We start from the raw sequence: 11,642 nt of genomic DNA, 5'->3' as shown, positions 1-11,642 counted from the left end.
CGCGAAGGAGTGGGTGGTTCATCCGGCAGCAACAGGAGGAGGCTAGTCAAGGGCAGCTGTCAAAATCTGTCCCTCCCCCCCGCCCTCTTCTCCTTCCAGTTTAATGATCAAACGTCTGCCTGGAAGAAAGGCGAGGGAGCGGGAGGTACAGAGGTCTCCACTGCTGTTGTGTGTGCATAAGCAAGCGGGTAGGGGCGCACTCCCCCCCTTCCCGCCGGCCCGTCCCTCCCCTCCCGTCTGACAGAGCACAGCAGCCCGGGAGGGGAGGAGAGAGAGGAGGAGGCAGCGCGGCGGTCGTGAGTGCCAGTGCAGTCCTCGGTTACTCTCCCATACTCACTGCGGGGAGGTGGGGGAGGGCGGGCTCCGGGTACCTTTTCCTCCTGTGCCTTTCCTCACTTTAACTAAGCCGAGGCCAATCACTGGCAGAAGGGAACAAAGGGAAGGGGGGGAGGAAAGCCCACCCCGGCAGCGGCCGCACCAGAAAACCACCGGGGAGGAAGAGTCCTGCGGTTCCCGCTGACAGCAGCGCGGCCCCAGACTGGGCGCCTGGCTCCGCGGCGGCGTTTGTTCTTCATCGTTGTCCTCCTCGCCGAGTTTAAAAGGAGAGCGGCGTCCGGCAAAGGGAGAGAAACTTGAGTTGGTGTGCGGGCTGTCGGCGGCAGCGGCTCAGCCCTCGCGATCAAGATGAAAAGTAAAAAAGGTAGTTGTGATGGGAGAAAGCGGGGTGCCCCGCGCCTCTTCTCCCCGCGGGAACGGCGTGGGGAGGGCTGTTGCCAAGCTAGACAGAGTCTGTTTTCCTTTGCTTCTCGGCCCTTTTCTTCGTAGTGCTCCCCCTACTCCCCCTGGCAGAGCTCCCGTGGAAGATGGCAGTGGATGCTCTGCACCCAGACAAAACATGCGGGGCTGTTGTTTGGAGGCGGCCGCCTCTGCGCCGCTGGCTCCCTGTCAAAAACATGTCCAACCGACCGCTTTGTGCCTCCGCGAAGTTTTGTTCTCCGTCTCTCCGCCCAGCCTCTTCCCTCTGCCCTCCGTTAAAAAGCTTTTTGATGCTTTTTATTTTTCTTTTTCTACGCTGAACTCCGTCATCCCGGTACAGGAGGGGTGAGGGTGCGGGGTCATTTCCCAACTTGGGGGGAGGACAGCAGGGCCGCCTGCAACTCCAAGCGGCCGTCTGGCAACTCTTTGTTCGCAGTGGCGCGGTGGGAGCGGGCACGGTAGCGTGGGGGGACGCTGCAGGAGGGTCTCAAGCCCTGTCCGTGCCCTGGGCTGCCTTGCTTTGCTGAAACTTGCTGCCTTTTCATCTCCTTTCTTTTATCCCTTAAAATGAGGCTGGGGGTGGTGATTGAGGAGGAAGTACAAAAGTTTCGACACAGGGTTAAAAAAAAAAAGTTTACCTCTCCCCCTGCCCCCGAAAAAATAAGGCATTTTGAGTTTTCTTTGTGTAAACTTATGAACAGGCAAACTTTACAGTTATAGGATTGTTATCCGTTGCGCTCATGGTGCTTTAAGTGCCTTTAAATTAAGAGCTTGGCCACAAAGACGCGGAACGTGTTTTCAGATTGAACACATCTGCGCTAGCTGAAAGAAGTTGATAGCAAAGCACGATCCTAGTTGCGATTTACCAGTCTGTAGTGTGGATGAAAGGTGTTTTTGCATTCAAAGACCATTAAATTACCGAAAGTGGAGGGCTGAGTGGAGCAGTGCGCATGTTCAGTACTCCAGAGTTGTGCTGTTTTTCCCCTACTACGCATTCCTGTGGCTCTGTAGTAGAGCAGTCTCGCTCATTGTTAGTATCCGGGGAGCAATTAATGCATATATAGTTCGTGAAATCATTGGGCTGCTGGAAACGCGATGTACTAATATGGTTTGTAGCCCTCTTAAGAAGCTTCGGACGTGCTACTCTTCTAAGAGGAGCATACACAAAGGGAATTAGGGCACAAAGCCGAAGTTGAAGCGGCGGGCAGGGTGCAGTTTAAGAGCGAAGCTTCCCCACCGTGCCTGCCGCAGACTCCCCGCGAACTGCGGGGCTCCACAGCTTAGCGCCTGTGCCTAGGGACAGGGACAGCGTTGGCCTCATAGTATTTCAGTCGTCTTAAGTAGGTCGAGATTCTTAACCTTATTGGAAACATTTTTGGTTTTGTTTTTGGTTTGGTTTTTTTTTTTATGGTTTCACTGAATTAATTTAGCCCAGTTATTTTTAGGACATTCCTATGCTCCCTGTTTGCACAGCAGTGGTGAGCTGGTTTCCTGTCTGCTGTTGCTTCCATTGTTCAGACTTCGCTCCCCGAGGGCAGCTGCTGGTTGGTGAAATACCAAACTCCCTGCACTTTCAACTGTTGTTCTTGCCACCCCCGAAATAAGTGCGTGTGAAAAACGCTGACGTAGTTTCTAGGTATGCCTATGTAAGGCTTTGTGTGTGTGTGTGTGAGTGTGAGACAGAGAGAGGGAAAGATCTGCTTTGAGGATTGCAAGTCCTGAGCTGAAACAATGGAAACAACGAAAGGTGACAGGCGGGAGGGAGAACTTTTGAGAGCAGCCATGGGCCTGGGGTTTTCGTGGCAGAAATTAAAAGGTCTGAAGACAAAGACGGAAACTTTTTAAAAAGATGTTAGGGCTAGAGTGCCTTTGTTTTATTAAGGATTGGGCTTGTAGTTATTTGTGACCTCCTGGCATTTGAGGCTCATTCAAGAAGTTTCAAAGAGTGACTTTGTTACAGATGCCTGTCTTGCACTCTTAAAAAAAAAATCACATTAAAAGAAAAAAAAATGTATAGCACAGCTAAGTCTGGCCTCTCTAGAAGCAATAGAGCACAAGCTGTGAAATACAGAGAAAAACAAGTAAGCTGTTCCTCACTGATTAAACTTACTCAGAGGAAAAAGTTGGGTTGGTTTTTTTTTTATTGTGGAATTTCCCTTCTGCATCCTTGTAGTTCTTGTTTGCTTATGAATAATCTAAAACTAATTTATTTTTGTTGGTGGTTTTAAAATTCACATTAATTTTAGGGGGTTTTTGTTTAGCTTGATTTGGTTTTTGTTGATTCTTTTTTTTCCTTTAGCTAACAGGCAGTGGATTAAAACCCCAGGGACTCTCTGTGGATAGTTTCTTTTACAAATAATAATGTGATAGTAATCACCCTCAACATATTCAGCTTGTTAATTAGCTGATTTACAATACATTCTTGCAAAGATGCAGGCATGTTCTCAAGTTTATACATGTGAGGAATCCTACTGAACCTGGTTGCAACAGGATCGGGGCCTTAGATGGGAACTGGTTCTGTTTATCTGTGCTCATTAAAAAAAATCTGCCTTAAGAAATTCAGAGAAGCCGAAGGGAGTGGGAGGTTTTCCATAAGGTGATTTTTTTCTTTTTTTCTTTTTTTTTTTTTTGTCAACCCACTCTTTAGAGGGCAGAGATTGTTCCTGGTGGTATACTTTATTCTGTTTTGAATAACAATTGGCTTCTGCTGCTTCCTCTGTGAAGCTCTTCCCTGACACAGTGGGATAGAGGTGTTGGGGGTTTTTTTTCCTGATACTCAGCCTAAATTTTTCATTTCCCTTAATTTGTTTCAGCCTCTCTAAAGGCTTGTCCTCCCCCTCAAAGTATTTCGGCATGCCTTCTTAAGTAGCAGTAGTTTATTTTGAAATCAACTTTAGTCATCACTGTACTTTTACTCAAGCTGTTAAAGGCTGGGTGTTGAGCCTAGATCTTAGGTGTAATCTTCCCTGAGCTGATTGCAGGAGGACTTGTAAAGTCTTTGGGCCATGATACAATGCAACAGTGCATTCAATCATGTATATGACTTCAGCAGGGAAGCCAGGAGGATCAAGTAATTTATCAAGAAAGGATGCTGATGGTGTAGTTCTCAGGTCATTAATAGTGTGGACTGCTCATCTAAGTGGTGATGGCTGGAGTGGAGAACTGGGATTTTGTATTGTTTCTCAGACCTCTGTAAATTAACTTGTTCAGCTTTCACGTAGTCATGTAAAAGCAGTTTGGTGGGGTTTTTTGTTTTGGTTTGGTTTTTTTTTTGTTATGAAACACCACATCTGCTGGTGTTAGCCTGCTTTAAAGATGAAATAAATTAGTAGGTCAGCTGTGACTACTCGTCGTGTCCACAAGCCTTTATTCTGGGTGTAAATAACAGTAAGCCAATGGTCCAGCCATGGAGCCTAGCCAGAAGCCCTTTCATTTGGGCCCTGTTAAAACAGGAAACCAGTAGCGAATAGCCTGATTTACTAACAAGACAGAAAAACAAAGCTGGGTTGTAATCAGCAGGAATGCTTTAATGAAAACACAGCCTTGACAGCAACAACGTGGCTTCTGCTATAGTAAAAAATATCAGCTGAGGTAGTGCGAGATTTCTAGCCATGACTTCCTGTTGCTGCTCACTCTGTACAGCACTGCAGAGAAAGATCTGCCACAAGTTCTGAGGGCTGATCCTCTATTTAAATGAGCTCATTTAAATGAGAGGTTGTACTACACTGGATTTCCTGCTTAACCAAAACCTGCTTTGTGTCACTAACTTAGTGTGTCAATTAATATGACACACTAAACGAGTGGGTCAAAGGGCAGGCTCTGCTGTTGACTCATTTCTTGCTAGGTAGGTTTATGGTTAGTCACACGGCAACTTTTACTTTAGCAAAAGATCATGTTTGCAAAATAGAGAAAGGTTTTTTTTATGCTGCTGGCTTTCTGACTGTATTTTGTCACCTCTCTTTTTTGAGTGGAAAACAGTAACAGTTGTAGAAGTTTAGGTGTCAAATCGGTTTCCTTAAATTCAGAGACTTCCCGGTGGAATATTTTAGCTGTTTGTTAGGTCTTGCAGAGATTACTGCAGATGGGATGGTGTGTGTCTGGGGGACTTCCTGTTACGCCACGTAAATAGGGCTGGCAAACCATTAGACACTTAACTTTCTCATTGGAGTAGTTTCTTTGGCTTCTCTTCACTCTTATTTCCAGCCCTCATTGTTTGCCTCTCCCTGTTTTCCAAGGTCCTGTCTTGCTGTATATTATACTTAAAAACAAACAAAAAAACCCAACCCACTGAAGTGCTGCAACACTCTGGTTTCTGACAAACCAGAACCGTGCACTTGGAAAACATGGAATGGCATAGTCTAGTTTTAGCTAGTTTTAAAATTCAATTTAAAAGACATTGAGCTGCTTTGCAGAGCTGTCATGTTGTCTATGCAGGATCTTTGTTCCAAGAAGAGCTCCTCATGGCTCCAAGACCCCATTGTGCAAGGAGTATTCTCTGGTTAAGTTGCAAGTGTGACACCACTTTCTGTGAAGCTATGATAAATACAAAGCAGTTAGTTTAGAATAATTTTAAAGCAAACTTGGTATGCTTTCTATGGGAATTAAGAACTTGTTTACATAATTTGGAGTTTATCTTATAATGGCTATTTAAGTGGTCCTATTGTTCCTGTTCTATGACTGGATAAATTTATGTAGCAAATCATCCCAGGAAAAATTTGGTATGTCAGTTTAGTGTTTGTCAGTTACATAAATCAACAATTGTGAGAGTGAGAACAATACTAAGTTACTGAAGTAACTACACCGGACAAATTGTGGATCGATCATCCTGCTGGGAATGCTTGCGTATCAAAAATAGACATTGATATTTGGACAGCTTAAATGAAATCGAAGTATGTTGGAGCTATTCATAAGTAGGAGAAGGAAATAATAATTCGTTATGTCATCTTTGGCTGAAGTTTTAAAGTGTGGGGAAAGGGCCTCCTCTGCTTCACCCTTCCAAGGATGAAGGAAAACTAACTTTCTTTACTCCTTCTGTTTCTTTATTTAGTTTTATTCTTTCACAGGCCCATTTCTTTTATTTTAAGAGTTTGTTTCCTGAAATAGATTTTTTAAATTATCTTACTTTGATTTGCATATAGTTTGTAAGATTCTTGAATTTTTTTGTAAGCTTAATCTGGTGAGTATTTAAAATGTGGCATTCTTTTTATTTTAGGGTACTACTTGTTTCCTCAGTGACTTGTATCTCCTCCCAAAGGAGTAACATTGTAATCTTCCTAACTATTGAATACCTGCTTGTTTTAGTTTTATTTACACACCATAGCTTCATATTGCTAGCAGTGTGGTGCATATGTAAAGAGATAATAAAATTTTGAAATATCTTCCTTCCTTTGTCTTGAAGGAAGAAGGTATGCAGTTAACTTGTAAATCTGGAGCCTTTGTAATAAGCGTAGCACAGAACACACATTTCCACAGATAAAAATATGAGATGAAACCAATGAAGTTGAAGAAATAATCAGGAGGCAAAGTGATACATTTCAAACATACAATAAATCCACCCAAAGGTTAAATGATTCTGGTTTTTTGATTACAGGAGTGCAATTAAAATAAGTAACTCCATCTACTGTAAACTGGAGGACTCTTACACACAAAGTTATTTCCTTTTCCTTCACTTTTCCTTCCTAGGTGAAAATCCACTTGGGGTGGGAGCAGACACAGTTTTGCCCGTTCTTCTTGTTCTATTCGTTTTTATTAATATATCTGAAATGAGCTATTAATTTACAAAATCTACAGGGTTTCTCTCCCAGGAGGGAAGCAGCAGCATGTTAAGTAATTAACCCATTGCTTGAGTTGGGTGTTTCAAGTTCTTGCTTATTGACCTTTTGCCCAGGCACTGGGTAGTTACCCTTGAAGAACAGTGTTGGATGCATACCATAGCAAGCAAATTTGGACAATATTGGCATTAGATAGAAGCTATCTGATAACATGCAGCAGATAAAAGGTTGCCAGGGGAACAAGAAAATGAGAGTTTGCAGGGAGGAATTCCCCTAGGAACAGATCATTGGTGCTACTTTTTGTTCAGCTGACAGAAAAGCTACAGCTTGACAAGTTAAGGCTACAGGACAAATCTCCTGTGTAGGAGGCTATAGGAAGCTGTACTATCATACTTAGTAAAGAATGTAATAAAATATGTCTGAACCATAAAATGCTGGACCTGAGTAATTTTTGGATTTAGGAAGCTAATTGTTCTTGTCTTCTTATAATTGTAGGTGTAGTTGCAATATCAGGCAGTGAAACAGAGGATGATGACACTATGGATGTTCCACTGGATCTTTCCTCATCTGCTGGCTCAGGCAAACGGAGAAGACGTGGCAATCTACCCAAGGAATCTGTGCAGATTCTTCGAGACTGGCTGTATGAGCACCGATACAATGCTTATCCTTCAGAGCAAGAGAAAGCACTGTTATCCCGACAAACACACCTTTCTACACTACAGGTATTGGAAAAAGTAGTTCCCGCTTCAAAACTAATTGTTTTCTCTTAATCTACCTGAGGTCTAGTCACGGATAAATTTTTTTCTTACACTGCATGTAAGATTTCATTTTTTTTTATTGTTACTATCCTTCTGATGGCACTTTGTAAGAAGTAGTACAAATGAATTGTGAATTATGACAATGTTTGTTCATTGGGAATAAAAATGCTTCTCTAGGAGAACAGACAGTCATGAATTCAAGCATGCATGCAAATTTTTGTGGCATTAGGCTCAAAAAACCATAAAATGTCTGTATAAGGTAATTTATTGTGAGAAGGTATTGTCAACAGAGGTTTTATGGTGATACACAGCTTAACGTATAACTTGTCACTTCTAAAAACTTAACTTGAGGCTCATTCTGGTAGAACACAAACGTATATAATTAAGTGTACGATGACTTCATTAAGGTCAGTGCAACAACCTACATGGGATAGAACTACTTGAGTATGTTAGTATAGGTACAATGAGGCTTTCTTGTGGTTAGCTTAGATTGTCATCCTGGGATAGCACTCAGCTGTGAGATCCCTTGGATGCATAATTCTCGTATTTTCTGATCATCTTTGGTGGAACAGCTATTGACAATTGTTGCTTTCCACCTCCTGGGAAGGTGGCTACATGAGAACTTCGGTAAACCCTGGTTTGGTTTTACAAGGTGCTAAATGCAGGAGGTTCCTGTTGACTCCTGGGCCTGATTTTTCCAGATAATTCATTAGTGCAAATTTTGTAATTGTCTGTGAAGCAAAATTTCCATAATGTAACATCATAGAGAAAATCTATGTAGTAAACAGAAAAAGACGTTAAACTATAAACTATCCAGTATCACCCAGGAAACTGGTTTGATATTTAAACAAGGACAAACTTAAATGAGGTAATTCATGTTATGTCTGTCGACACAGTCAGTTGAACAAGGAAAATCAGTAACTATTTGTGGGAGGAGTGGCTCTCTTCAGAGAGAAAAGGTTTTCCTGTTGTTAATTAACCTAAGCTAGGGAACAATAGCCAATAGGTTAATGTGTGTGCAGAGTTAAAAGCTAAACCCCTCTGTTTTGGTTAGCAGTCTTCAGATGTCCTGAGGCTTTCTGTAACAAGAGCGGGGAGCTGGGGGTAGAGCCGGACAAGGGAAGACAACCTTTGCCAGGCTTGTCAGAACTTGTCAGTAGGTCTCTTTTGTTCTACAGTTAAGGAAACTGCTTGGAGGGATTCATTAATCTAACCCAACGACTCTAATGGCACATAGTTGGAAATGAATGAAGGTAGAAATTAAGATGTCATTATATTCCCAGGTCTGCAACTGGTTTATCAATGCACGCCGCAGGCTTTTACCTGACATGCTGAGGAAGGATGGCAAAGACCCAAATCAGTTTACTATCTCACGGCGAGGGACCAAGCTTCCTGAAGGTGGCCTGGTGGAGTCTTCCATCAACACAAAGAACTACATTCCCCTGCTGGAGGACTCTGCCTTCCTTCCCGCTGCCACATCGCTCGGCAAGACTCTGTCCTCTTCCAAGCCAGCTTCCCCAGGATCGGTCCTGGCTCGGCCCTCGGTGATTTGCCACACGACTGTGACTGCATTGAAAGATGCTCCTTTCCACTTTTGCCAGCCAGCTGATGTAGGCCAGACCACGGACCTGCAGAAGCCCCCGGTCAACGGCTTCACAGACAACTCCCTCTCCTACCATGAGGATGCGTCTAAACTGGGACCTGGTGCAAATGCACAAAGTGGGCTCTTTAACACTCCTCCTCCAACCCCACCAGACCTTAACCAGGATTTTAGTGGATTTCAGCTACTGGTGGATGTTGCACTCAAAAGGGCAGCAGAGATGGAGTTGCAGGCAAAACTTACGGCCTAAATCCCCTTCCTTCTCCTTTACTGTTTTGTTTTTCCAGGCAGGGATCTAACAGTTGTGTGGTTATTGCCACCCACATGATATCAAAAGACTTCACTGCATTATTATTATTTTTTTTATTAATCTTATTTGCACAAGGGATTGCTGAAATGAAGCTTCCTGTCACTGAGATGGTCTTCAGTGGAATATGGTCATTCCAAGAATTATAAACTTAAAGCTACTGTAGAAAGAAAGGATTCTCTGTTGGGATTTTTTGTAATGTTTTCTTTGTAGGTTTTTCATAATGTGAGATGGTTCCCAAGATCATGTGATTTGTTTTTGTTTCTTTCAGACTGTGCAATATCTAGTAATGATATAGAGTCTTCTTATCATTCCCATGTGGAACAGACTATACCGACACGCTGTCTAAAATGAGTTTTCAATTTTTTTAACAATATGAACTTTGGATGATTATGCTTTTTTCCCATAATGTAATAAAATATTTTCTTTAAAAAGGGATGCATTCAGAGTGTTTTGTTGAATACGAGCTTTGCAGGAAACACAGCTATACTCTTAAAATAAATGGAAGTGAGAAATATTTTTGAGCTCACACTGACTTTGGTTTAGCGAGCTATGCTAGCAGTTGTTGTTAACCAGATGTTTAAAGGAATGCTGAAAAGTGGGCCAGAAGTACCTAACCATGTTCTGCTATGTTGAAATTCTTTAAAGAGGCCAAAGGGAACTATGTAGGCAGCTCATTAAATTTCAGGGGGATATCTTAGGCCCCTCTAAGAATTCCAGCTTTTGTCTCCTAGAAATACTTTAGGCTAGGAGAAGTGACAGCCTGGAGAAGTTCTGAAGATGAAATGAGGAAGACAGAAGGGATTGGAGCAAGCATTCTTTGCAGGTCTTTGTGTTACAGCTGCTAGACATCACTGGTGACAAATTTTGAGGGGGTTAGGACAAGGGCTCTCACTCTTCTTTCTTGATCTAACTATGACAAGGTTTTGACTTGGTAATTCAGTAGACTGAAAAAGAAGAGTCTGTGTTGGATTGCAATCTGAGTTCTGTGAGCCAGATCTTGGTGTAATATTTAAAACAGGTGGTTGGCTAAGATGTAGAAGAGATCCGTGTTGTATTGGGATGTATTTTGACCAACACAATCCAAGTTACCTTTCAGAGAGTGACTTTGCTATCAAAATGACTTATTACTGAAAAATGTGAAGACTTGCTTCTCAAATTTCAACTTACTTGAATGTCAGTCACCCACACTTATCCTTCCAAGAACAGTGAAATAAGAGACCTCTAGGGGAAAAAATCAGTTCCCACTAATCCTTAAAAACAAAACAGTTGTCTGTGAGGTTGGAGGAGGGCTTTGTGGAGCAGGAGAGCTGAAAAACTTTAGGGTATCATTCTAAGTAGAAGAATGAAATGCTCAGTGTGCAATGTGTAAGCATTTTGTTTCACTTTGGCATTTTTTTTTTGTTAATGTTGGAAATAGTATTTATTTGTTCCCTGGATTACTCTTTGGAATTCTGTTGAACTTTTGCCTTTATTTAACCTTCATGTTTAATTTTTTTACAGGCAAATAGTAAACACCGTGCCTTACTCATGTTTGCATCAGCATCAGTAACACAGTGATCCTAATATACTGTCTGAATGTAGAGTGATTTTTAAAAAAAATATGTTGAAATAAAGCTAGAAAAAAGAAATTGAACAAAAATGGATACTTTGTCTTCAAGGAATAATTTTGCTTGTGGGTCCAGGAAGAACATTGTGTCTTGCTTCTTTTGACACACTGTACTTCTAGGCTGTTTTTCCTGGGATACTGATGTGTGTTGGTTTAGTTATTTGATTTTTAGTGGTAAATATAAAATAAAATGGAAGTACCCTTGTGTGTAACTGTGAGGTCCATGTTGAGGGAAACACTGGTCGGTAGCTGGCCAATATCTATTGATGGCATAGACTATTGTTCTCAAAGGGCCCTAGACACTCAAAGAGGAGTGTCTAGGAGTGTAGAGGTTTGGAAGATACCGCGTTGTCCATATGCAGGAAGGAACTTTATTGCAACACTCCTGACACCCACGCCTCAAGCACTGACGAAGGAAAAACAACCTCATGTAAATATGTTTGCATTGTTTGATTTAAGTTGTTTGACTTTGTCTTTTTTTTTTTTTTTTCTAAAGCAGGTTGCTAGTGTGCTGTGGGAGACTCAGATTATTAAAGGGCATTCTCAGAGATCTCTACTTTTCATTACTCTGCCCTTTAAAATAAAATTTAAAAGGCAACAAGTTTAGGAAAAGAAAAAAAAAAGCTTCTCTCTTTAAGATGACCAGTTTTGTAATTTCAGCTGCAATACTGAAAATGAAAATGGGATGAGGAAGAAAGCTGTTGCCATTCAGGTTAACAGTTTTCATTGAAAGTAAAAGCCTGTGATCTCTCTGCTGTTTTCATTTACCATTGTGCCACAGAAAATGGCATAAGTGTAACTGAGCATCAGAAGTCCTGCCTGTATGATGAGCACTGAATTT

General features: G+C 42.0%; 1 protein-coding gene across 2 annotated transcripts; it reads left to right on the top strand.

Annotated features, from left to right (window-relative positions):
* The first annotated feature begins 202 nt into the window (after positions 1-202).
* Positions 203-10,815, top strand: TGIF1 (TGFB induced factor homeobox 1). 2 transcript variants are annotated; one of them, XM_010209232.2, is made up of 3 exons: positions 203-700; positions 7,023-7,249; positions 8,569-10,815. In XM_010209232.2, exons 1-3 carry the CDS (start codon positions 685-687, stop codon positions 9,133-9,135), a joined length of 810 nt encoding a protein of 269 aa, XP_010207534.1. In that variant the 5' UTR covers positions 203-684; the 3' UTR covers positions 9,136-10,815. The 2 variants fall into 2 exon arrangements, with proteins under 2 accessions (XP_010207534.1, XP_061851119.1); XM_061995135.1 differs by lacking the exon at positions 203-700 and adding an exon at positions 913-1,090.
* Positions 10,816-11,642: the final 827 nt, after the last annotated feature.

Source organism: Colius striatus, chromosome 4, assembly GCF_028858725.1.
Source record: "Colius striatus isolate bColStr4 chromosome 4, bColStr4.1.hap1, whole genome shotgun sequence".
Classification (NCBI taxonomy): Eukaryota; Metazoa; Chordata; class Aves; order Coliiformes; family Coliidae; genus Colius; species Colius striatus.
The sequence above is the reverse complement of the archived record's forward strand: the minus strand, read 5'-3'. Positions and strand labels throughout refer to the sequence as shown.

Bases quoted from the DNA above. Each gene is read 5' to 3' on its own strand.
- TGIF1 (XM_010209232.2), top strand. The intron at 7,250-8,568 runs GTATTGGAAAAA...TTATATTCCCAG, and splicing joins CACACCTTTCTACACTACAG to GTCTGCAACTGGTTTATCAA.